This window comes from Hydractinia symbiolongicarpus, chromosome 1 (genome assembly GCF_029227915.1).
Source record: "Hydractinia symbiolongicarpus strain clone_291-10 chromosome 1, HSymV2.1, whole genome shotgun sequence".
NCBI lineage: Eukaryota > Metazoa > Cnidaria > Hydrozoa > Anthoathecata > Hydractiniidae > Hydractinia > Hydractinia symbiolongicarpus.
Genome location: NC_079875.1, coordinates 7,823,483 through 7,850,421, shown reverse-complemented (window position 1 = coordinate 7,850,421; position 26,939 = coordinate 7,823,483). Strand labels below are relative to the sequence as shown.

The following is a 26,939-nucleotide window of genomic DNA, read 5'->3' as shown; positions in this document are numbered from 1 at the left end:
TTTACGACTTCTTAGTTACGACTAATTATTCAGTTTTGGAATACTGTGCACAAAAGTAACTTCTGGTGGCATAAAGAGTGTTTTATTTATTCAATTATTGTTTTGTATTTAATACAGAAAGGCTACTGACGTTTTACTGTAAACAATATTAAATATTCTCAGGAAACATTTTAAGACGCAAAAATCTATTGGACTTCACGCTAAGTCAGAGGTTTGGTATAAGGTCTTCTCAATTATCATAATAGTTTTTCTGAACTAAGGAAATTGTCCTTGTGCTTTATGTTACATCTATTTCGAAAAATATAGAATACATCATATTTTACATATTTTCGAACATAGCTCCGGTGCAACAAATATTAAAATCATTAGAAAGTTCCTTGTTTGGCAATTAGACACAAGTTAAACGATTTTCCACGTTGACAAAACCGTGGAAAAATCCACTTAAGTAATGTACAAATGGGTTGACAATTTTTTTTTTGGAGTCCAATGTCATAAAATCATTTATATTTGCCATAATTCCTCTGCCTAATTTTTACTTTAGAAAATCGTCATCAAATTTTTCCCACTCTTAAGTTAAGTTTAAAATTTATTAACCTGCAAAAGTAGAAGCTAAAACAATTAAAAACAAATATAAACAAAAAGGCCAACTTACACTTGTAATGATTAAGCTGTGATGCGTATGTAAAAAAAAGAGAATCTAGTATATGATATTATTACCTTGACTTTAAGTTCGTGAATTATCAACGTAACCAAAATAGCTGACGTCACCAGCCCGTTTCTAAAATCTCTTGCTTTAAAGTTAAAAGTCCTTTGTAATAGCCATATGTGTTTCGGGCTACATCAAAGAAAAATGAATTTATTCTCTTTTCTCTGTCACAGACCAAGAGACGGAAATTGCCTAATAATAAAGGCGATTGACGTCAAACATTTTGCAAATGAGAGTGTCATTAAGAAATTAAATTTGATTTATTGATTTAATTTAGTGATGCTGTACAACCAAATAAACCCTTACGACATAAATGTGCTTACACATTTGCAGGTACGAAATATATATAACGTGACCTATTTAATTAACAATTAGTTGCACAACTTTTTCATTGTATTAACAAAAGTGCAACGTTCAGATGTTTTAATGGCTTTTGTATTTCCAGATAAACCCACAGGCAAAAAGGGGTACAACCCTTTATTTGCATGAACTTCTGCCAATTTGCAGCTACCCTTAGGATGAATTTTTGACGCAAATATCATCTGTATGTAAACTAATACTTAGTCTTAAAAATTTCATCATGTTTATTAGCCGTAAAAAGGTTTTGTTCTGCGACTCCTGCACCCGCAGGTCTCTGCTCAGGGGTGTTAGCCAATATTTGTTTTTTCAAGGTGCATTGCCGCACTACCATGGCTTTCACGATTGTCAAACAGAATATCGGTGCATATTAATATTCCTAATGCTACAAGTACTTTTTGTTTATTTGGTTTGTCTGCCGTGTTATCAGTTGACTTCGACAGTTTTTGAATCGTGGAATTTCGGACCCTGCTAAAATAAAACAATTTGTAACGTCAAGTTAAATTCCTCCGAAGTCACCTAGATTTACGAAAGTAGAAAGGCAGATATTAGGGGACGAGTACTACTAACTTCTACTACTGTTAATTGGAAAATCTCAGTGGACTTTTAACTGCACTTTAATCCAGGTGTCTTTCTGATTCAACATGTCTATTAGTTAAAACATGGATTTTTGCGAAAAGTGCGGTAATGTTCCGCTTACCTCGAAAATTTGATAAAAGATGAAAACCATCCTGGATCTGCTCGTATAATACTAACATGTCGCATTTTCTCATCCTATCGCAATATGTGATCTTTTTGCAATTTGTAATTCCTTAATGTCGCAATTTGTAATCTCCAGACCTATGGCATTTAGCAATTCCACTTTGTCGGACCTTGTAACCTGCATTGCGATAAAATACTCTTTTGCTTTATAGACAAAAAATCTAGTACTCAAGCAGCACTTTGGCGTCTAACTAAACAAAGCAAAATAATCCTCAATTTAGAGGTATGTTAGGGCAAAAACCTAATCCTAACCTAATCTCTAACATGTTCAAGAAAGCTAAAATTATGCACGTATTTTTGGTTAGATTTTATGGTGATTTTAAAGGGTATGCAAATCAGGGAAGGTAATTTACCAATCATCGTTCTTCGATTGTAATCTTTTACACATCCAACAGAAAATCCAAAAGAATCCAACAGAAAACATTAGCTGTTGCACAAAATTAGAACGTAGGTGCATAGGGAGCGCACTAATTGGCTTTCTCCATGAACTTTTAATTTGAGTACTCGTTTTAAACTGATTTTTTATAATGTGTGCAAAGAAAAAAAGCTCCATAGTTTGACTTCGCAAAAAAAGTTTACGCTACACATTGTGTGCAGTGTATGCCTTTTGACAAAATCATCACAAAACACTATTTATTTCAACTTTGGAATGTCAGTTGTGCTACAATTTCTTTTAACCATTGATGAAATTTTTAAATTTAGAAGTTGAGGAAATTATTAAGAATGGAGACGTAGAAATGCTGCAACAAATTCTCATTACTGATCCACTTATCGTTCAAATGAGAGATTCTTTCAGGGAAACCCTCTTGATGAGAGCTGCATATTACAACACACCATCAGTAGTAAAAGCTTTGATTGACGCTGGCAGTGATGTAAATGCTTCTCGTTATGATATGTGGACTCCATTCCACATCAGTGCATTTCATGGTCATCAGGATGCTTTAAAAGTTCTTATTAATCATGATGTTACATGTATTAATACAGTTAATCACCGCAGGAAAACACCGTTATTTTATGCATGCGGAAAGGGTCATGTGGGATGTGTTCAGCTACTGCTTTCAGTTACAGGAATTGATGTGAATATACAAACCATGGACAATGACACACCATTACATGTTGCATTGCGTAATGGTTCTCATGAATGTGTTAAGTTACTGTTATCTTTGCCACATGTTGATGTGAATATACCAAGCATATTGAACAAAACTGCTTATTAGAGAAACATTAAAGAGAATAATAGATGTCATATGGAATTTAAATCACTTTCGAGAGTAGTTATCATCTAAAAACACTGGACTAACAACAAAACCAAAGTTTATGAGATTAATATTTTTAAAAATGCCTTAAGGAGAGTTATGCCTTTTTTTAAAAAAAATCTTATATATGCAACAAAAGTTGTTAAAACAACTCTGACAGTTGTCTTCGATTGTCTTTAATAATACTTTTCTATTAATAAGACTTATTCTAAAATGTCTTATTGCGGATTACGCTCAGATAATGGTATTGCAACCTTTAGTAAAAAAACACTGGCTGTGAAAATCTAAGTTACACTGCCTCTTGAAAATTGATTCAATTACGCAAAACAGATGTAGTACAACAGAATGTTTTTAAAAAGGATTTACAGTTTTACACTAAAAATAAAGCTAAACAGTTGCTTTGTGATATTTCAAACTATGTCTATATTTCAAGTTCTTAATTCTAGAAGAAATAATAACATTCACAAAATAAAAGTCATTATGTTTTCCTAACATATTCACATATTAAGGTTACTGTAAAGGAAACATTTTTTTTTTTAAGTTTTTTGCAAAAAATTCGTGACATACAGAAAAAAAAAATTCTCTTTTCAATGACATATTTTATATTTTATGAAAATATTTGGAACATCCCTTTTTTCTGAAAAAAGCCTTTTTAGAGGTGTTATATCCTTCACACCTTTGGAAAAATATGTGCAAAATGAGTTGAGCATATTTTTTGTAAACACTATGCATAATGTGGAACTCCCGTATAAAAATATGCATAATAATATTTTTTAGATAGTTTACTTTCACTATCGAATTAAAAAAAAATCAAAGTTAAGGAATATGCATATGAGCTGTCTCTTGTAAACCTGACTTCTGTCTATTAATGATTCTGAGCGCGTGCACGCATATTCAGCATAAAGAAAAAGTTCGCACTTCTATCATCTTTCTGCATACTCAGTTCACACATTTTTATAACACCTACGAAAATCTTTAAAAACAAATATCTCGTTAGTAAACTTTCGCATACATGCCTTAACGTTTGCGGTCTCTTTTTCTGAAAGCTTCCTATTGGCTCATTGAAATTTTCGGTAATGAAAAGCTGAATAAATTATGCACAAAAAGTTCCCGGATTTTTTTGTATAAATTACTGATTAGCGAATTATGACGACAGAAGAAAAAAAATATGCATTTTTTTGAATAATTATATATAATTACAAATAATTTCATAACGACGTTATTAGAAAAAAAAAACCGGGAACCTTTTTGAATTTAATTTATGCTGAATAAAATGGTGCGAAAACGAGAAATCTGCGACCACGCGTTCGGAAAAAGAAGCCATTCTAAAATGTACGGTGAAAAAAAATTGGTGTGTGTTTATTTCATTATATTTTTATTTTGGAAAATTACTATCTCACGAAAATAACACCATCAAAAAGTCTTTCATCAAGCATTCAGAAACAAAAAAAGCATAAAAAAAATATAAAAGTATTGATAAATTATAAGGGTTTTTCTGAGACTACTCATCAAGTGAGTTTTTTCCTTTACAGTAACCTTAAGAGATTTCAGATATTTACATAATTCGCATAACCATATTCTTATTTTCGTGAAAACGGATTAAGTAAGTTCCCATTAGTTTGCAAAATGTATTTTTTGTGGTTAAAGTGTGTTATGATTTTTTATATATGAGGGTAACCCTAAAAAAAGTTAATATGTTTTAATAGATTTCAAGGATTTTATAGAAAGTTAGAGGTAGTTTCGAATAATGAGCAATGTCTACGGCTCTGTAGATAGATATACAGGTATCTAAAAACAATAACTCAGCATAACCATTCATACGGAAGCCCATCAGTGCCATTAATTTTGCTTCACATATGTAACCCTAAGTGGAGCAGAGAAATATTTTAGTTTTTTTTTGTATGCCTCACCTAGAACATGAAGCAAGAAATTAAATAAAAATGTTTCTGTGCCTCACTTAATAATACCTAACAAGAGCAGAAAAATTTTAACGCACGCTTTATTTATGAAATCATAACAGAAGCATCGCAAAAACGCATTTTCGCTGCACCACTTAGACTGCAGCATTGCTACCATAGTTGTTGTAAAAGACACGTGTAGTTTTTCATGACTGTTAATTAAAAGGGTGAACCAGATTTGATGTAAATACACAGAGCCCGCTAAACGCAAGACCGGTAACGCTATGGATGTTGTTTATGCCTTGAAATGTAAAGGAAGAACTCTTTACGGATTCAGAGGTTAAACGTTGTCATTGCTCAACAAAATGTGTAAAGCATTGTCACAGTAACATTTGTTACATGCTAAAGTAATGTCAAATGACACACAAAAGATAAGAACTAAAACGTTTTGAAATACGTTGTACGGTTATTTCGTGCATTTCCGTCAAAAGCTGGTTAAGTTTAATGTAAGCAACGACATGGTCCAAACAGTTTTGTTTTCGACAAGTAAAGCTAATACTGCTTTAATGTGGGTAACTTGGGACTACCTGGGACCAATTTGGGTAAGTTTTTTAAACCTGGGTCACCGAATCCGTTTCGGAATGGACGGGTAAATGACGTCATAAAAAAACCTTCAAACTCTAATATATCTCAGCAACCGTTTGTCAAAAGTACATGATCCTATACATTTCCTTGATCAGCGTTTCAAGATCTATACGAGGAAGGTAACAGCTATATAAATTTTTTTAAAAAAAATTTTGTGTTTTCACGGGCCTTTGCTGATGTCAGCAAAATATTTATACCCTTATATCTCATTAACCGCTCATCTAAAGCACATGATCATATATATTTTCTTGATCAGTGTTTCAAGATCTATACGATGAAGGCAACAGGCATACACATTTCTGAAAAAAAAAATTTGTGTTCTGACATGTCTCTGCTGACGTCATCAAAGTTTAAATGACGGTTGTTTTTCTCTGTTATCCTGCCAAAGTGGATTTTTCCACGGGCCTTATTGACTAGTCTATGTAATAATACGCCAGTTCTGTCTGTGACTTTTGCAAAGTGGATAAAATTTCTTTGATAAAGCCTATAAAACATTCCCTATAAATTTGTTCTGTAAATTAGCAAACTTTGACGTTAGAACAATATTGACGTCAAAGGAAAGTATATTAAGATTAGGGAAGTCATTGCATTGCACTTTTAAATTTAAGGCTAAATAACTTGGAAATGGGTGGAAATACCTGACGTCATCTCCTGCGTGGGTAACTAGAAACTACCTGGGACAAGTTTGGGTAAGTTTTCCAAACCTGGGTCGCCGAATCCCTTTCGGAATGGGCGGAATAACGACGTCTTAAAAAACCTTTAAACCCTCATATCTCTGCATCTGTTTGTCTCAATTACACAATCTTATACATTTTCTTGATCAACGTTTCAACATCTATACGATGAAGGCAACAGGCATACACATTTCTGAAAAAAAATATTTTGTGTTCTGACAGGTCTCTGCTGACGTCAGCAAAATTTAAATGACGGTTGTTTTTCTCTTATCCTGCCTAATTGGATTTTTCCACGGGCCTTATCGACTAGCCTATATAATAATACGCTATTTCTGTGTCTCTGTAACAGGCAAAGTTGATATGCTTATTTTTCTTTGATGTCGCCGAAAAAGATCTTTGATGTTGCCGAAAAAAATATGTCCGTTTTGCTAGCGAGTTAACTTTGTTTACATCACGTGATGAAAACGACTCAATTTGATTTGCTGAAATAAATTAAACGGCTAACTTTTCAAAAATGGTGTCCTCTCGCCACCAAAAAAAACAACAAAAACAGAACGGTCCCTTCGTCTTGAAAAAAATGTGAAAAGTGATTCAGAGAAAGAAAACTCTAAGTAAAGAAGTGGAAGTAAGCAAATAAAGTTGAAAGCCACAAGAAGTTACTTCGGAAGTGAAGAGTGGAGCTAGGAAGTAGTAAAGTAAAGTTAGAAGTAGAAAATGAATTCTAGAGTTTCAAGTGAATTGGAATTGAGAAAAAGTAAGAACTTTTATATTATTAGACGTTCCGTTTTTATATGTAGCACACTTAAAATTGTGAAACGGAATCGCATTCTCAAAAAAATCCATTGGAGCTTCAAATTCTTTAATTTTTATATTTTACCGCGTTTTTTATAAAAAAGCTGGTATTTGTTTACAATTGTTTGCATAATTAATGTCCTAAAATTCAAAATGCTGCATAAAGCTGTTAGCTGGCTACCAAACAAATGCGCCAGTGAAATGGAAAGTTTTGGTTTGTTGAACTAACTGCAAATGTCATAATTTTTACATTGCTATTTTTTTCCTTTATATGTTGTAGTAAGCATAAATAGCTAGCTACGTAGCTCAGTCTCCCCAGCTTAAGTAAATTTAACTAGGTGTCTTAGGTATATATAGCTATACTGTTTTGTTAGCTAGCTAGCTAATGTTAGATTCAAAGCTCCATCCCATAGCTAGCTCTAATCTATGAGTTCTTCTTTTTTGAAAACGAATTATGATGTAACAAGCTAGCTACAAAATCTTTCTTGAACTTTTAAGATATTGTGACACATTTTTATGCCCATAGAGAATAATTTTTTCACATTTCCTGTAAACTTTACAAGGAGACCACAATATGACAAGTGAAACGAATTTTATAGAATTTAAAGTGTGTGTGTTAAGTTAATTTTTATTGTTTTGTTTCCTCATCCTGTTAAACTTTTGTCAGCCTACATGTAAAATGCCAGGTTTTTTTACAAGGTTTTTTGACATTTGATTGGAAATTTATGTAAGCGGGTTTATGACTTTGGGTTAAAAAAATTTATGAGAGGATGGTATGGTTGTCAGTTCATATTGTTCGTGTTGCAAAATGCTCTTTTTTGAAATTTTGTGTAAACTTTTGTGGAAATAGACCACATGCAACATATATACTGAAAGAATTAATCTTTGTAGAATCAGACTTCACTGTGAGCTGTTGAAAAGCTGATCTTTATCGGTAAAAATAACAGCCATATTATACTAATTAAAAAAAAAAAAAAAACAAGTTTGAAAGTTAAAAATCATTTATTTGTTAAGCTTTTCGTACACTAAGTACATCTTCAGACTATATAAACAACTGTCTTTATATTTTGTATTATAAACTATTGCTTGCGAGAACTAACTGTATGTGATGTAATTTTTGCTGGAAGAAAATTCCATGGTTTCACGTTTTTGTTTTTCTTGAGAATTTTACAAAATTTTATAGGGATAAATGTTTGCTGATGATAAAAAAATTATATATGTTCTGACTGAAACTGTTTTTGTTTTTTATATTTTGTAATCTAAACGAGTGGACTGTATATATGCACTAAAATTACTGATTTTTTTTTAAATTTTGATGTGTTTCATAACCTTTTTGTGGAAGGTTAATGTGTAATGGAAATATACGACATGCTGAATGAACTTATTTTTGTTGATTTAGATGTGTTTCTCAAAAACCGATCTGTTTTACATTTTGTGTAAACCTTTGTTTATGAGCCGTATATATACAATGTTTGTTGATTTAAGTTTATTCTTAGCTTATTGATTTTTTGACATTTAGGTTTAAAATTGTTGGTAAAGGGCAGTATGGATCATCATACTAAAAAAGTAAATTTTTGTGTTCTTAACTGGTTGATTTTTACATTTTGTGTAACTTAGCGGGAGAGGATGGTATGCAAGCGAAGTGAATTTGATGTTTTCCAAACTATGGCTTTTTCATATTTTTGTATAAGCTTTTAAGGGAAAGACAGTATTTAAAATGTGTAAAGAACTTATTTTTGTTGATTTTTGCTAACTCTTGCAGGCCTCCTTCTTGACATTTCAGAATAAAATACTGAGGGTTTTCAACATATCACTTATAAGATGTGCATATTTGAGATGTGTTATTTCTAACATTGTTATTATCCGTGTTGTGACTGTCGGTGTTGTAACTGTCGGTTTGGTGGGTGTTGTGAGTGTTGATGTTGTGAGTGTCGTTGTTGTAAGTTTTTATCAACTAGATTTTGCACCTTGCATGCTGTTCTTTTTTATTTTGTGTAAGATTTGTGTGGAGGATTTAATGCTATTTGACATTTGACATTTGGTGTAAGATTTTAAGAACATTTTTTTTGTATATACACTGCTGACATCAGCAAAACATCTAAAGCAACTATTTTTTCATTGGGCTTTTACCTAAGTGGATTTTTCCACGGGCCTTGTCGACTAGTATATAAATAATTTATTAAAAAAATAGCCACATGCTGTAGAATCATGACGCATCAGCACAATTCTGTATCCTACGGAGCATGCAAACCTAAAGAAATTATTTTCTTTGTTGCGAGTTACTGAAGCGTGAGGATGTTCAATGCTGTTTATCTCGTAAACATATTTTTGTCGATGTTGTTCTACATTTTAGGGTAGAAGGTACAGAAACTTCAATATATCTAGACAGAATTAGCACATAATTATTAACAAGATATTAAGCTCTCTAAAGGTGTTTGTTTTTTTGAAAAAAATGTACCATTTAGAGGTTACCATGTGATAAAGTTTATTTTTATAAACGAAGGAGTACCAAAATCATTTTTTCGTAATAAAATTAAAAATATGTTTTTAGAAAAAAAACGCAGGCACCTTTTTCATGCCCATAGGGAGCTGAGTTTAATGATATAACTTTTACAATATAAAAGTAAAATGCTTGTACCTTCTACCCTCAAGTATCAGAGACTTTGAAAACGTGATCAATGATTTTTTACGCCTTTCCATTTTTTCGACGAGTAATAAGAATAGCATGGCTACATAGGAAATTTAATAGGGTTTGACGTATCCTTGAATTTTTAGTAAACTTAGCGAAATTATTTGCCAGTATTATCCTCGGTCCTAACATATATAAACGCTTAAGGCCGTTTTCCACTTCCAGAAAATCTTCCACGGAACGGAATGGGAAGGAAACGGAACGGAACAGAAAAGAAAGAAAATTTTCTGCCAGTAATTTCTACTTCATTTCTGGCGCACTTTTTCAATACATAAAGTAAACAAATATGGCGCGATTAAGTGTAACAACAAAAAAGCTTTTATTGCTTCGAAATCGCTTAAAGAAGAAGAGATGTGAGAAAAGCATGTGGATTCGTCAAATATATAAAGAAAGAAAAGAGAAAGGTGAATTTCACTTGCTTATAACAGAAATGAAGCTACATGACCATGCTCTGTTTTTTCAATATTTCCGTATGAACCCTACTCAATACGAACATCTTCATCAAGTGGGACCGTACATACAAAAGTCATCCAAGAAGAGGGAGTCAATTGGTCCAAGCGAACGTTTAAGCGTTACGCTACGTTATATATTTACCGGTGATGCACAAGTCACGATAGCAGCTAGTTTTCGTATAAGTCCCACCAGTATTGGACAACTTATAAACGAAACAACTGTTGTACTATGGGATGTTTTAATGCCATGTCCTGGAACAGAGGAACAATGGAAGCAAATCGCTAATGATTTTGAAACGAAGTGGCAATTTAACCACTGACTTAGTGCTATCGATCAAAAACACGTAGTAATGCAGGCTCCTGCAAGATCGGGCACGATGTTTTTCAGTTACAAAAAAACACAGTCTTTAGTCTTAATGGCTGTGTGCAATGCCAACTACCAATTCATCATGGTGGATATTGGAGATTCTGGTAGAAATAGTGATGGAGGGGTGTTTTCGAGTAGCAGCCTTATTGTTTCAATCCTTAAGAATAAACTGAATTTTCCACATCCAGAGAAAATTTGGTACAGTGAAAAAATTTATCCTTACGTTCTTGTTGGTGATAAGGCATTTCCCTTAAAAATCAATTTAATGAAACCATATTCAAGAGATGCACTTGGCATAAAAGAACGTATGTTTAACTATCGGCTGATGCAGGCGAATAATCGAGAACACTTTTGGAATTTTGGCAACCAGATTTCAGATATTTCGGAGGCCAATTATTACTTAATGAGCAAAAAAGAATTTGAATCCCTTACCAATACTGCCCCCCCCCCCACAGTTGATTGACACAGATGCTAGAAGTGGTTCACAGCTAGGTTCTTGGAGAAGTGATATTGCACAGTGTGAGGGGATGTGTCTTTTCAGAATAATTTCGGTTCAAACAGCTACTCCAGAGATGCAAAGACAGTCAGAGAGAATTTCAGAGATTTCTTTTGTGAAGGTAAAGGACAAGTCCCATGGCAAACAGAATACGTTAACAGTGTTCATAATAACTTTGATAGAAGGGCATAATATTGTGGCTGAAAAAAAGCTAGTTCTCATAAAAAGCATGTAGCTGTAAATAAATAATCTTGGGAAATATAGTACAATAAAAATTTAAAAAGTCTAAAAAGTAATGTCATTCATTATCATCTTCATGAAGATCACAAAATACTAGCATGATTCTCACTCTCGCCAGTCTCTTATTCTTTGCTGTTAGGTCCTTGAATTCCTGCACCAAACTTAAACAAAACAAAGTATCTTGATCTCTTTCCTCCTCTTTTGGCTGCAATGTTGTTGCTTGTCTTAAGTCGCGTTTGATGGAAGCCATTAACAAGCTGTCAATATCATTTGAATTTTTTCGCTTTTTTGAGTGCTTGTTATGGTGCTAGTTGGAGTAGTTGACACGGCAAAACCAGGTGATTTCCTAGCACCAGAGCAAAGAACTGGTGATGTAAATTCATTTACATAAGTCTTTTGGCCATGTAAACTAGGAGATTGTGGTGGTGAAAATATGTTTGGTACGTTGCTGGTTATAGCTCTATTCGTTACTGTATCGCTTATGAACTCTAACTCCCGAAAACATTGACATGTTGGAAGATTTTTTAATCCAGCTCCGGACCGAGTTGCCTTTTCTCGTCGCTTCATGCACCTTCGATAATTTTCCTTAAGTTTTGTCCATTGAGCTTGTACTTCTTTGGCTGTAACGGACAAAAATTGATTTAAAACTTGTAACAAAAAGGCATGCAAAAATAAGCTGACTATAAATATATATAACTTGTTTTTCAACACTAAAGTTATGACACATATATTTCACTAAGGTTAAGCTAAAAATATAAACAAAAACTAAAAACTGACATGTTTCCATGCATTTAGTGTAGCTAGCTAAAAAAAGTTTACATACCGCTAAGTTGAAACTTTGTAGCCACGAGAGTCCATGCCTGTTTTTTTTTGGTTACTCCTTGAATGCTCTACAGGAGGTATCCCACAAGCATCTATAATTTCTTATTTCTTCTATAAGATCAGCAAGGTGATCTCCTGTGTCCAAGGAAATCTTCTGTGTTCCATTTTCCACCTGGCCTTCATTGTCAAAATTTTCGCACTGTTGTTGTTGCAGTAGTAGCTGTTGAAACCTTGGGGCAGCTAGATACTGAAATCTTCATTGACATTATAAATATCAGTCCAAGTTTGGGTTTCCTCTTCTTGTGCGTCCATATTATGTCTCCTACTTTCCAATACTAAACTCTAGATGATTTGTGGCGCGATTCTGAAGAAATAAGCGAACCTAATTGCCTAATATTTTTTCCTATTGTTTCCGCACGGAAAGGAATAGAAAAGTTGAACTCGATCCAACTTTCCTCGGAATGGAACATACAAGAAAATTTTCTGCTCATGTGATGTAAACATTTGAAGTACGCATGCTCAGAAACGTTTCTGTTCCGTTCCGTGCCGGTCGGCGGAAAATTTTCTTGAAGTGGAAAACGGCCTTTTGTTGCAGGAAGAACATTTGGTACCTCCGACTACAAGGTTTGCTATCACAGGTGTACGATGTCACAAATTCAGTGGTGCGCTTACAACAATAAAACCGTCATAACGTTGAACGTCAGATTGAGCGCAAACCATGCTGCACACTTAGGTTTCAGTACGATAGGTCGCAAATAATATTTTTTGTAACATTTTTCCAATAATTACCTTTCCCACAACTTTAGCTGGAAATAAAAACACAGTTTACAACCTGTTATCCTATCATAGCAAAAACTGTCGGCCAGAATTTTTTTTATTTTGTGAAATACGTTTTCACCAAAGTTTAAAAATTAATCGCAACAACACTCTAAGTGCCTAGTACGGGCAAACCATGTTGCACACCAATGTGCAGATTGTTGACAACAATGCGATCTATAGGCATAGTATCATTTTCGGAAAAAAACAACAGTTTGATTTTAAGGAATTGAATTTTTTTTTGTGAATTTTGCAAAATTCATTGTCAGTTTAAAAAGGATAAAAATCTCTTATATCAAACTGAATATAACACTTAACGCAATGGGAATAAATATGGCTAGCTAGCTAGCTGGCTTTAGGATGCTCCCTCAAAATCGACGTTTTTATCGGAAGTCTTAAAATTGTTTTGTTTAAGATTTATATGGCTGTATTAACTGATAGCTATCTTCAACCGGTTTATACGGAGAATCTGCAGCGCTGACTGGCTAAAAAGCCTAAACTACGGGCTTTATACAGCATGGTATAAACTTTAACCTTATAGTAACCATAATGGTAGCTACAAATGTAAACAAATAACATTGCCGAAGAGTCGTTAAAAATCGCTAGCTACATACTTACAGACTTAAAAATCAAGATGCAGTAAATCCAAAATTTTGAAACACTCCCCCAGAAAAACAGCCATTTCAACTCTCCTAAACAACGACGTTCATCCAATTCAACTTTTTCAATTAGTGGTCACAAAAACATCGAAATTTTAAAATCCTATTACACGCCTTTAGGTAAACAACGTATAACACATGTCAGACATAACCAGTCCAAACAACCGTGGTAAAATTCGACCTTTACAAAATATTAACAATTCTATCTATTTCATCATAAAAAAAATTGATAAAGCGTCATTTGCAAAACATTACAAACACTACATCCATCTCATCATCGAGGAATGTTGATAATTTTAAATCCATGTTCGATAGTGCACACATAAATAACTGCGTTTTTAATATAAACATCCATCAGCACAGTGCGCAACAAGCAAAAAGACGTCGAATTTGTGTGATAGACTCTTCTTTTAACTTCTTTTGTTTTCTCTTTGTACATGTATTTATTTAAAAATTGATAAAATGAACTTTAAATCGAACGTTTTCTTTTCTTCATTAAAACCTGGATTTTACATTGTTATCATTTGAAAATCGTTAGAAAATAATCTTGGTTTCTACAAATCCAAGCAAAATAGCTGTCATTTACTAAATACAATGTAAACTGTTTTATCTATCTTTTCCGAGAAATTTTACCTTCAGTCACAAGCTCGGTCTATACTTTTAACCTCGGGTAATATTGCCCGGTACAGATAGACAAAACAGTTTATATTGTATTATATATACATTATAAGAAATAAATACAAAAGTACAAAGCTCTTAGAAGACAAAAGGGTCAATAATTATCTACAAACCTCCTTCAAAATAACCACCGCTTCTTTAGATCGTTCAACAGACATGCTGCAATCGCTCGAAATTCACGTTGTACTCATCAACGGAACGGATCAGATAGCGTACCCGGGGTTTAAAATTGAATTAGTGTAGTCGAATTTAATAATCTTTGTGTTTTTTTTATAGGTAAAAACTTTTTACACATCTTAATCATAATTATTTTATTAGGTATTAAATAAAACACAATAAAAGAAATAGATATAATAAAATGAAATTAAAAGAACCCCCCGCTTTTCAATGACTTCGCGCAAGATCAAGGAAGTCTTTGCAACTCTCGTCTACCATATTGCCGACAAACAGACAGAATACGGGTATTATTAATAAAGAGACTAGGTGCTATTTTAAGGGTTTACGTGGTGGTACGTTAAGGTACGTGGTGATGTAATTATGTTTTCATCTATCCAGTTTAACTTGCACGCCTGTACAGTTTGACCTATAAAAACGGTGGTAGGACTTGCTATGTCAAAAAGGTGCCCAAACTCTTGTAAAAAAATTATAGCGAAGATATTTACGCGTGTTTTGGAAATAACCATAACAAAGAAAATAGCAATAGCCATTTAACGCTATACATGCCGAAGGGAGTGAAATTAGGTGTGAGGGGCTGGGGGAGCAAAAAAGCCGTAGCTGGCATATTAACCCACTAAGCCTGAGCCTTTGTGTAGCTGAATTTCTTCCGTTTTTAAATAAAAAGATCACATTTTGAGAAAATTTTAAGCAGGTGGGTACACCCACCATCTCAAAATTTGTGATTTTTTTATATATTAGGAATTTTCGTACGCCTTACAAAATTTCGTTTTTTTCCCCGTTTCATGATGTTTTTGTGTGGTTGGTGCCATGTGTGGTTATGTTTCTTGATCCAAAATAGTCAAAAGATAATATTTCCAAGCACAAAATACACGTATGTCTCGCTAATGTCTGACTTTCTGTGTAATCAACGCCTTAATCAGTAAGTAAAGAGCGTCTAAAAAGTTAAAATCTCACTAAAATTGTCAAAGCAAGAAAAAATTTGATTATTTTTCGGCGAAATAAGTAATATATGCCAAACAGTGCATCTTTGAAAACTCAAAAACTATTGTTGACAGTCATCGCTAAGGCATGATTTTAAATTGTTATGTAACGGACATCATTCGTAGCAAAATATTATCACTTAAAACCCAACATGAAAGAAGTTATGTGGGTAGGGCATTTAGTGCTACACTCGCACCCCTCCGCCCTCCTATAACCCACATCAATCGACTTAATGATAGATGAGAAAAAGCTAATAAAAACGTCCAATCAATGTTCGATATATATATACAATGTATATTATGTCCGTGGATCTGTGTTGAACAAAAACCTAGATATCAGAAACCAATAAAAAAATAAAAAAAGGGGTAATAATATAATAAAAAAGATAGCTCATATTCAAGAGGGTGTTTATTATGTTTTCCACTTTTCCAAGTTGTCGTCGCCATGTTATTATATAAAAATGTTAGAATAATAAAAATGTTAGAATAATGTACATTTGTCTGTGTTGTTAAGCTGTTAAACTATCGTCCTCTCCCCACCTCTCCCTTTCGGCGACACAACGAAACGTTTAGACTGAGAAGTAGAGAGTCTTTTGCGAAGCCTTCATGAGATATTGTGATTTTACGTATTAAAGGGCTCCATAGGTGCTTTGCTTTGCCTTTATTCGATGTTGCATCAAAACTGGATTTCGAATTAACATAACGGCAAGATGCCATCGGTTGAGTGCTCTTGGTGATACTCTGTATGAAGTAGGAGAAATCCTGAAAATCTTGGTGTCGCGTGGATTAAAGTATCGTTGATTGGATACCAGCGCAAAAAGGATGTGGCAGAAACATCTCATAATCGGATTCTTATGAACTCCTTCCATTTTCAAGAAGCTAAGATATGCCAGATGACCACGATGGAAGCGTTTGAAATATTTCGGATTCATTACAATACGATCAATTCTTCCCAAGCAAACAAGACTTACAATGGTGGTAAGAAGACGGTGTACAAACACGAGAACACACCAAGCAGTAAATTATAGAACATTAAAAAATAAAGAACAATGTGATACAATCCCATCTTCCTGATAAATTCTTGACCGTCTTTGATTCTCGGACTGAACACAAAGAAAACTAGACTGCGTTGTACGATGTAAATCACAATCGGTATAATAAAAAGACCATAAACCTTTTTTAATGCTGGAACAATAACTTTTTCATAGCAATCAGGACATACCTCCATCAGTAAAATGAAAAGTATTGCGAAGAAAAAGATAAACATCAGACACACCACTATTCCAAACACCATATGGGCAATGAAGTAACCAGGAAAAAATAGATTTCGCTTAATGGTCGAAGTATTTGATATTGTTATTTCTTTGGGACCTTTTTTGTACACATTTCTCATATCTTTTCGATGAGTCTTCATGAAGAAAAATAACTGTAACATACCAATCAGTAACACAAAGGCAGCCGATGTTATTATGGCACGAAACATTGCTCTCTGAATCACCAAATACCTTTCTGAGTATTTTATCATATAATGCAAGTAAAACAGACCAGTGATTGCAATCTGATAAAATGAAGTGATGATAATTATCACAGATGATAAAACGATCGTTGAAAATTTAAAATAAGGATCTTTTTTATAAATATATTTGGTAAATAAATTTAAAGAGCCTTCAAAGGGAGATAGATTAAACAGTTTTTTAACATACTGTTGCTGATATTTTTTCAGTATTTTATCTTTACGTTCTTCATGAACACCTGTTTTTATGCTTTTAAAGATTTGATGAATAAACTTGAACATAATCCCAAAAGAACATACAATGTCTGGTAAAATCGCAAATCCTGACAATACTTGAACACCCAGCTGGGATTCACCTTCACATTTGACATGAAACAAGCGGACAAAAATCCCAATTGTAATAAACATTGTATAAATGGCACCAAGAACGGATGCTAAAGTAACATACGGAGAATGGATGCAGGTGAATATGGGGAAATAAAGAAAGCCAATTTCTGCTACTGACACAAGATTTGTTAACGGTATAAAAACCCAACTCTGTGTCCCAAACATTAAGCTTTTCTTAGATATCAAAATTTCAATAAATGTGTTTGCAATGGCTCCAAATGCCAGAACAGTGGAAGTCCTTTTGTGATCATTATTTGTGAAAAAAGAAAATGGTAGCAGCGGTTTTAACTTTTTCGTTTGTCGATATGTATATAACTGAAGTATACATATTACTACAACAGCTGGAACATTGGTCAAATGATAATACAACTTGTAATTGAACTCAGATCGGCACAATGACATTTTCTGAAACAATAAAGAAGTTATTAACCGAGTCGTAGTACATTTGAGCGTAATATAAAAAGTAGGTTAGGTAATTAAGTTAGGTAATTTGAGTAATTCAAATAAAGAACTTCTGTGAAAGACCATATACTACTCGCGCGCTAAAAGAAGCTTTAAAGTAAATCAATTTGTTTGATAAAACCTCATAAAAAGTAGCAACAAGCTGAAAGGACCGTGAATCTGACAACAGTAATGCGTAAAAATTGTCCGGGATTCTAGTCGGATCCTGCCCCAACAGAACGAAAGAGGTGAACACATAAAAAATTGGACATTAAATGGCACGTTTTAATATCTACTAAGACATTCTAACGTCATGATTCATTGAGTGTTTATGTTTATTGTAAATAATGACGCCATTATTATTTTTTCGGGGTTTCCCCGCATTCTTCTTTTTTTGTTGTACAATTTTTCTAGAGAGTATAGTTGAGAAAGATAACGAGTAGAGTACACGAGGTACTTGATTTTGATATTTTATGAATCTTTAAATGGCGCTCGATTGATGGACTTTTGATATTATTTTTGGATATTTACTTGAATTGGTGGACTTGTGATGTTGTGTGGATATTATTTGCTCGAATTGGTGGATTTATGTTATGAATTTTAACTTAGCTTAGACAGTGTTTGTTATTCTGAAATCGTCTTATTGTGTACTGCACGTCAAATTTCAAAAACTTTCATTTTTCATGCTTCCAGTTTCATTGGTTTCATTTTTTGCATTACATTAAATTTCATTATGTCTACTGCGACTACGAGGAAGAGTGCAAGGCGAAAGGGGTTGCGGTCTATTGCGAGCACTTTGCGCGAGCGAATTGATGTTATAGTTAAGGACTTTTCGGAGGAGAAACGAGCAGAAATTATTTCTTTACAGACCACTTTAATTGACACTGTTAAACAGTTAAAGGAGTTAGATGAAGAGCTATACGGTGTTTTATCGGCTGAAGAGATCGAAACCGACGTTATGGAGGCTACAGAATTTTATCTATTAGTGAACATGAGTCTCGCAACTATTACTACCGCTACCGGACCACATGTTTCAGCCACAGAATCGACACGGTCTGTTGAAAAGAAATCGATGAGACTACCCAAGATAGAACTGAGCAAATTTAATGGGAACCCTTTGAATTGGCCCTCGTTTTGGGACCAGTTTAATTCAGCCATTAATGACAATGACAGTTTGAATGCAATTGATAAATTTAATTATTTGAAGAGATACGTCGAAGGAACCGCTTTATCAACTATTTCTGGGTTAGAATTGACGAACAGTAACTACGAAAATGCTATAGAGTTGCTTAGAAACCGTTTTGGCAACGAACAGGTGCTCATTAACGCGCACATGGAAGCCCTGTTGAAGATTGAGTCAGTACGATCAATGGATAACACCCAACAATTGAGAAAACTTTATAATGATGTTGAGAACTGTATTCGAAATTTGAAAAATTTGAAGTATAATAGCGAAATGCTGAGTTTATTGATTCCGGTTCTGAACGAAAGAATTCCCAACGAATTACGAATGATTATTTCTAGAAACTTTGGAGAGGAGAAGTGGTCCGTTGAAAAGATGCTGTTTTTTATCAATAACGAACTGCAAGCTCGAGAGAGGTGCACTGTAACCGCGAAAGGCAAGGGACAAACTCCCAGTGAAAATTACAAGAGAGGAGGAATTTCTACCGCAGACTGCTTATTGACTTTGGACAGAAAAAAATGTGTTTTCTGTCACGATTCTCACTCTCCGTCGAGGTGTTCAAACGTTACCAACGTACAAACACGTTCGCAAAATATGAAAAAGGAAGGGCGTTGCTTTTTATGCTTGCAGCATGGACACATTTCAAAGAACTGTTGTTCAAATTACATATGCAATAGATGTGGAAGACGTCACCACATCTCTTTGTGTATGAAAGAAAAACGTGCCGAAAGAAAAGATAAAGACAACAATGGCTCGGAGGAAAGCCCTTCTAACGAAACCAACGCGAATCACATCAGCCAAGAAAACAAAGGAATTCTTTTGCAGACGGCTAAAGCTTTTGTTTCGAAAGAAAGGGAGAGCAGGAACATACAAACGAGATTCATGTTTGATTCAGGTAGCCAGAGAACATATGTCACAAATGAACTGAAAGAAAAACTGAATTTAGAAACAATTCGAAAGGAGAAATTAATTATTAACACTTTTGGCCATAGCAACAGCCAATCGAGAGAGCTACCCGTTGTTAAGTTGTATGTAAAAACCGCTGACCGCTCATCTACCGTACCCATCGAAGCCATTGCCGTACCAAACATTTGCGCTCCTCTCTCAAATCAGAATGTAAAATATTACGCTGATAATTACGAACACTTGAAGCGGTTGAAATTAGCAGATTTTTCAAATGGTGAAACGAGACTGAATGTTCACGTTCTGATTGGTTTAGACCATTATTATTCATTCATTACCGGCGAAGTTGTTCGAGATCCGAGACGCGGTCCTATCGCTATCAATTCCAAACTTGGCTGGATTTTGTCCGGAGGTGAACAGTCGAAAGCGAACGAATCAAGCTGCATGGAAGTCCACGCCTGCCGTGTTGATACCGAAAACACAATTCTTCGTGACGAGTTGAACAAGTTTTGGCAAATTGAGTCGATCGGTGACGGAGAAAACGAAAACGTATTATCTTCTTTTAAACAAACTCTTGAATTCAACGGTGAACGCTACGTGACCGAATTACCATTTCGTCCTGATCATGATAAACTTTCCGATAATTTTGCAGTTTCGAAACAACGCTTAGATTCTCTTGTTAACAAACGATTACGAAATGAACCTGATTTAGCTGTGCTATACAACGACGTTTTTGCAGACTACGAATCGAAACAGATTATAGAAAAAGTTCCAGAAAGTGAGATAGCTTGCGAAAATGCTCACTACCTTCCGCATCATCCGGTTGTACGCCAAGATAAAAGTACAACGAAAGTTCGTCCTGTTTTTGATGGATCTTGTGCCGTTCACAAACCATCCCTCAATGACATTTTGTACTCTGGTCCTAATTTACTTGCTAAGGTGTTTGACATTCTGCTGAGATTCCGTACGAACTACGTCGCTTTAGTTGCTGATATTCAACAAGCCTTCTTGAATATTGAAATCGCTGAGAAAGACCGTAATTATCTTCGTTTTTTGTGGAAAGAAAACCCTACCGAGAACGATTCAAAGCTCATTATCTATCGATTTCTGCGTGTCGTGTTTGGGTTAACGTGTAGTCCGTTTTTACTCAATGGGACAATCCAACACCACTTAGAGACTTACGAAATTATCTGCCCCGAAATTACTGATGTTTTGAAGGATGACTTGTACGTCGATGACCTAACAACCGGTACCGATACCGTAACTGAAGGCAAGAAACTTTACGAAATTAGTAAACAAATCATGAAAGAAGGAGGGTTCAATTTGCGAAAATGGGCTACTAATAACAATGAATTACAAACTTTTATCGATAAAATTGAGAACGTGAATTCTGAACCGAATAGCGACAAAACTGTTAACCCCAAAGTATTAGGGATCGAGTGGGACATCGACAGAGATATTCTAGTGTACCGATTTGACGAGTTATTGAAACGAGCGAAAGAACTGTTTCCAACAAAAAGAAACATTTTACGTATATCTGCTTCATTTTATGACCCGTTGGGCCTGATTGCACCAATCACCACCAAAGTAAAGGTTCTTTTCCAGAAATGTTGTCAACACAAGTCCGACTGGGATGATCCACTGCAAGGGGAACTGCTTAAACAATGGAGAGATATATTGAACGATTTTGCGAATTTACAAACTTTTGAGATACCACGTTATTTATTCTGTGAACCGCGTCATGAAATTCAATCAATTGAACTGCATGGATTTTGTGATAGCTCGACGATTGCCTACGCTGCTGTGATTTATGCAAAAATACGAACTAACCTCGGCGTAAGTGTTTCGCTAGTGACTGCTAAAACGAAAGTTGCGCCCCTAAAGCCGCATTCTGTTCCACGTTTAGAATTGCTAGGATGTGCTCTCTTAGCAAAGTTGATGAGCCATGTGCTTAATGCGATCAATGGTAGATTGAAAGTTGATCGTTTTTTCGGTTGGTCAGATTCGGAAGTTGCCCTTTGTTGGCTAAAAGGCAAATTGAAGCAGTGGAAGCCATGGGTAGAAAACAGAGTTGTTTATGTTCGATCAGTCATTCCATCGGAATCATGGTTTCACGTTTCCACCATTCATAACCCCAGTGATATACCTACCAGACCAGACAAAAATGGTGACTTCAATTCAAATTTGTGGTTAAACGGTCCTGAATTTCTGTCTGATTCCAGCTTTGTTCCACCTGAGTTTCATGTCAACAAACATTCATTCGATGTTTTGTCAGAAGAGAAGAAAAGTCATGTCACTACTAACATTAGTCATTCCACTCATCATTGTCATTCGCAGTTACATGATATTATAGACGAGACTAAGTTTAGCTCACTGAAAAAGCTTATAACTACCATTGGATATGTTTACAGATTTGCGAATAAATTGTTAAATCGAATTCGAAAAAGAGACTTATCAGTATGCAACGATCGTGAACTGTCGACTCAAGAATACAAAAGTGCATTTGATATTTTGATTACAAACAATCAACGAAAACTTCGAAACAACCAAAACTACTTCAACAAACTTTCGTCCGCCCTGAAGTTGTTTGAAGATGAGAAAGGAGATTTACGTGTTAAAGGACGTTTTGGTGAGAATAAAAAGCTTTCATATGACGAAAGGTATCCGTTGATTCTTTCGAGTGATTCACATTTTACAAAACTTCTGGTTGAAGATGCCCACGAAAAAACATTTCATCAAGGCGTAGAAGCGACACTCAACATGTTACGAATGGAGTTTTGGATTCCGAAAGGTAGACGCACAATCAAATCCATTTTACGACAGTGCATTGTTTGTCGACGATACCAAGGCAAACCTATTAAATCACCACCGACTCCAGATCTACCAGAATACAGGTATTGCGCTTCGAGAGCTTTTGAACACGTTGGGTTCGATCATGCTGGTCCACTCTACATTCGTACCGAGAACCGAAACACGACAAAGGTATACGTATTAATACTTACATGTGCTACTACTAGAGCTGTGCACTTTGAGCTTTCACCCGATTTAAAGACGCCAGCGTTCATTAGAGCTTTCAAAAGATTTCAATCTAGAAGAGGAACGCCTGCTACGGTTGTGCATGATAACTTTAAAACGTTTAAATCTAACCATGTAAAAAGATTTATGAGACATGAGTCTATTGAAACTAACCCGATTCTCCCCAAGAGTCCTTGGTGGGGAGGATTTTATGAAAGGATCGTCAGATCAATGAAAACCGCCTTGCGTAAGACCATTGGGAAGGCACTATTGACTTTCGAAGAGCTCGAGACAGTTCTGTGCCAAGTTGAAGCATCGATTAACTCAAGACCACTTACATATCAGAGTGAGGACGATCTTGGACAGACTATCACACCTTTGCATTTGATTTACGGCTCGAACATTGTTGGTGCTGAATGTGTCCCAATGAATGATACCGACCAGTGCTCGAAACGATTACTTTATGTACAACGAGTGCTTGACGATCAGTGGCGACGATTTTATCGAACGTATTTGAACGAATTACGGCAACATCACTTCTACAGAAAGGATGGCAGAGAAACACCTGATTTAAAGTTGAACGACGTCGTGGTGGTGAAAGATGATAACCAACTGCCAAGAAGTAGATGGCCATTGGGTAAAGTTACGGAACTGATCTATGGAAAGGACGGATTTATTCGTGGTGCGAAGATTCGGGTTAACACCAAGAAAGGACTTGTTTCTACGATAACGCGTCCTATTCAAAAACTGATTCCACTTGAAATAGCAAATGAGACTGAAAACGAAGTTGAAAAAGTTGAAAAAAGTGAACTTGAAAAACCCGCTGAAGACACTCTCAATGAAGATGAGCAACAACGAAGGCCGACGAGAAAGGCTGCGGTTGAAGGACAGTTGATGCGTAAACTCCGCGAAGAGTATTTATAGTTTTTTTTGACATATAAAAATATTTAGGATTTCTTTATGTTTAGTCATACCGTGTTGACATCGGACATGTCAACGGGGGGAGTATGTAAATAATGACGCCATTATTATTTTTTCGGGGTTTCCCCGCATTCTTCTTTTTTTGTTGTACAATTTTTCTAGAGAGTATAGTTGAGAAAGATAACGAGTAGAGTACACGAGGTACTTTATTTTGATATTTTATGAATCTTTAAATTTATATTGCTTACTTAATTACCAACTACAGACAATTGACATGATCAAAATTTAGAAAATTCACCATTTATGTTTTTGTTCTGTAAGTGGCAGCATAAATGATGGACTTTGATAATTAGTTGTCAATTTTGCACGTCCAGTAAGTGTATATATAATAATTTTTTGTTCTTTTCTCAACTGCATTAACGTAATTAAGTCCGTGTCTAACACTATGTGCTACATGTGTTGTTACATCAAACCCTTAATTAAGAAAACCTTACAAACATAATAACCAATGATCTATTAAAAGATAGATCTAAACCCTAAGCCCCCCCCCCCCCCCCCCGGTCATAGTATGTTCGAAAAACCCCGGACCGAATAGGGTTAACATAGCCTCACTATAACATTATCAAATTACACAATCAAATTATATCTCCATTTCATAGGTCCAAATTCATTCGCTGTTTTATGTTCTTGGCTAAATTTTTGTATTTTTCTTACGGACAACTCACAAATCGAAAGGTTTATAATAAAGTTAAACCCTAGGGATGGAAAAAGCAAGCCCATTTCACATTTTAATATTTCATATAGTTAATAATCAATTTTTTTACACAATGGAACGTGTTTTGAACTGCTTGTGACTTCAGGGATTCTGGATACCTTAATATTGCTAATGTATTTTTAAAGCGGAGGAAAAATACACATTTGTGAGTCATACTTAAGGCTTAATAATACAGCCATTAAGATTGATTTGAAAAAAGGAACAAATATACCCTCACGGTTCCTTCTCTATGTTTCCTTACTTTTAAGAAGATTATAGCTAAAATACCTTTCAGCAAGAGCCCTGCACAAATATAAATTTATTTTCACAATTCTTTTAATATTTTCTGAGTGAGCTATTACAAGTGCGTATAATGTCAACCTCATGTTTGTTAATGTCGTGTTTGTGACATAAAGAAATGTTCAGGATTAAATTAATTAACGAATTTTGTGAACAAAACTGGCAACATTGACTAAGGAAAGTCAATATAATACTTCGCCCGTCCTTAATTTATCGCCTTTTGTGTGCCTCGCTACTACTGTTACCATTTTGCGTCACAGACGCATGCGAGTATTGTAGTATTGATTTATCCAAAAAGTATTTTCTTGTTTTCAAGCTTTTTATTAACACAAATATCTTACCGTAAAAGAGAACTCAAAGCCAACAAAACGTGCTTGAAAGGGAGTCGCTGTTCGTAATTTAGATTTTTATATGGCATTTGTCTATAACTGTTTGTTAATTTTTCTGCTTCACCACAGAGATTTTAAAAATGTGTTTGTACTTTCGTGGAATAATAATGTTTAAGCTCCTGGCACGAACTAACACCTCTTCATCAACACCTACAAATTTACAATCTCTTTTTATTAACTACCAAAAAATAATTTTGATAGCAAAACTTATCCAGACATACTCAATGAATTTTTTTCATAGGACATTCCAACTGATGACTGGCAACCTTATTCTTAGTGAATGTTGTATCTTTTCTGATATCAGGACTGCAAAGAGTTTGTGATGACTGAACCAAAAAAGTTCTTCGATTGACGTTAGCTAAGAACATTCTATTTAAGATTGATAGGTGGTATCACACACGGAATATTCTCTGGTCACACTTCCATGCCTTAAAATTGTGTTTGTATACCTTAAATCTGGTTGACAATGGCCGTAAAAGCTCGAAGGTGGAGCACATAATATGTTTTTGTAGGTTATAATTAAAAACAGACAAAAGAATTTTAGCAAATACTTTGTTTTTATAGCAACTGAAATAAGAGAATGTAATAAAGGTTTTTCTCGATAATCCACATGTGTTTATCTTGTTTGTATGCTGAATAAACTCATCGAGATTATTCTTTTAAATATGCAAGGGACAGTGGGAAAATCTCTTTCTTTTAATTTTGCCCGTCCTATTGTTTTAATTGAGACTGCTTTTTAGATTTAACCAACCAATCTATTCGGTAGGTTTATTAGGTGTCAAAATAAATGGTGCTTACTGTGTTTCTGTGGTATATCTTTAGGCGGAACAAAATATAATAAAAATAAAATGAAATGAAATGAAAGTTGTTGTTGATGAAAAAGTTCAGTTTTAAACGACTTGACAAAGCGGCATATTTCGAATAGGTTCCCTAATATTCTGGTATCTCAACTCGTTAAATATATATACACTTGTGTATAATTGGCAAATATGGTTAACATGCGGAATTGGTTGTTGCATAATACTCATTTTGTGCTACGTAGCCTAATAAGGGTGCACGCTCTGTCAGACAACTCCGTGTTGGCTAAAATACCTTTTCTATTCATCTCCAAAATGGCATTCATTTGTTGGAACAACTTTGCAATATTACCGCAGTTTTAATGAACTTCGGCAAATGAGCCCATGAGCTAACCTGTACTCAATTAAGCCAACTAACCAACTTAGCCAATGACCAAGTAAGGAAAAGAAACAAGCCAGCTTAGGGGTGACACATACAAGCTAGTTAGCTAGCTAGCTATACAAGAGTGATGCCGAGATGTCAGAAAACCACTTTTTCGTTATGGTTAAATCATGCGTGTAAGTTTTTGGTTCAATTTGAGGTGCGCCCACATGTTTTAATCAGGGGTCAGGCATGATCCAGTTTTCAACCAGGGACGCGTAAAGTGCTCGCGGACTCTTGAGCTTTTTATAAACCCTTTCCCCGCGAGGTATGACATATTTTGGAAAACAATTTCAAGCTATTTACATGATAGGAATGGAGCCACAAGGTACTCACTTCAGTCATAGTCCTCCTTTCCAAATACTTTTCAAGATATCTAATAAAAAAAATCGAAACTATGTCCATGAAATCAATTACCAAAAATTTGACAAGCTTTATAATCAAAAAAG

The 26,939-nt window shown here is 34.8% G+C and overlaps 4 protein-coding genes across 4 annotated transcripts in view; 3 read left to right on the top strand and 1 right to left on the bottom strand.

Annotated features, from left to right (window-relative positions):
• The first annotated feature begins 2,562 nt into the window (after positions 1-2,562).
• On the top strand, positions 2,563-3,042 carry LOC130646455 (receptor-interacting serine/threonine-protein kinase 4-like). Its single transcript, XM_057452526.1, has one exon. The coding sequence runs from the start codon at positions 2,563-2,565 to the stop codon at positions 3,040-3,042; it is 480 nt and encodes a 159-aa protein (XP_057308509.1).
• An 11,501-nt stretch (positions 3,043-14,543) lies between these two features.
• LOC130635904 (stimulated by retinoic acid gene 6 protein-like) lies at positions 14,544-25,398 on the bottom strand. Its single transcript, XM_057445432.1, has 2 exons — positions 25,225-25,398; positions 14,544-17,771 (listed from the first exon to the last, which is right to left on the bottom strand). The coding sequence occupies exon 2, from the start codon at positions 17,766-17,768 to the stop codon at positions 16,434-16,436; it is 1,335 nt and encodes a 444-aa protein (XP_057301415.1). The 5' UTR covers positions 17,769-17,771; positions 25,225-25,398; the 3' UTR covers positions 14,544-16,433.
• On the top strand, positions 18,541-23,832 carry LOC130646314 (uncharacterized). The gene has a single exon (XM_057452513.1). The coding sequence runs from the start codon at positions 18,541-18,543 to the stop codon at positions 23,830-23,832; it is 5,292 nt and encodes a 1,763-aa protein (XP_057308496.1).
• LOC130635931 (RNA-binding protein 8A-A-like) overlaps positions 19,266-26,939 on the top strand; it is a 64,888-nt gene continuing 57,214 nt past the window's right edge. Inside the window, exon 1 of the mRNA XM_057445462.1 lies at positions 19,266-19,275. The gene's annotated coding sequence lies outside the window, so the exon portion shown is untranslated. The remainder of the gene's footprint in view (positions 19,276-26,939) is intronic.

What these genes read in the sequence shown, in the direction of transcription:
- LOC130646455 (XM_057452526.1), top strand. Translation starts at nt 2,563, where the DNA reads ATGCTGCAACAAATTCTCATTACTGATCCACTTATCGTTCAAATGAGA.
- LOC130635904 (XM_057445432.1), bottom strand. Translation starts at nt 17,768, where the DNA reads ATGTCATTGTGCCGATCTGAGTTCAATTACAAGTTGTATTATCATTTG.
- LOC130646314 (XM_057452513.1), top strand. Translation starts at nt 18,541, where the DNA reads ATGTCTACTGCGACTACGAGGAAGAGTGCAAGGCGAAAGGGGTTGCGG.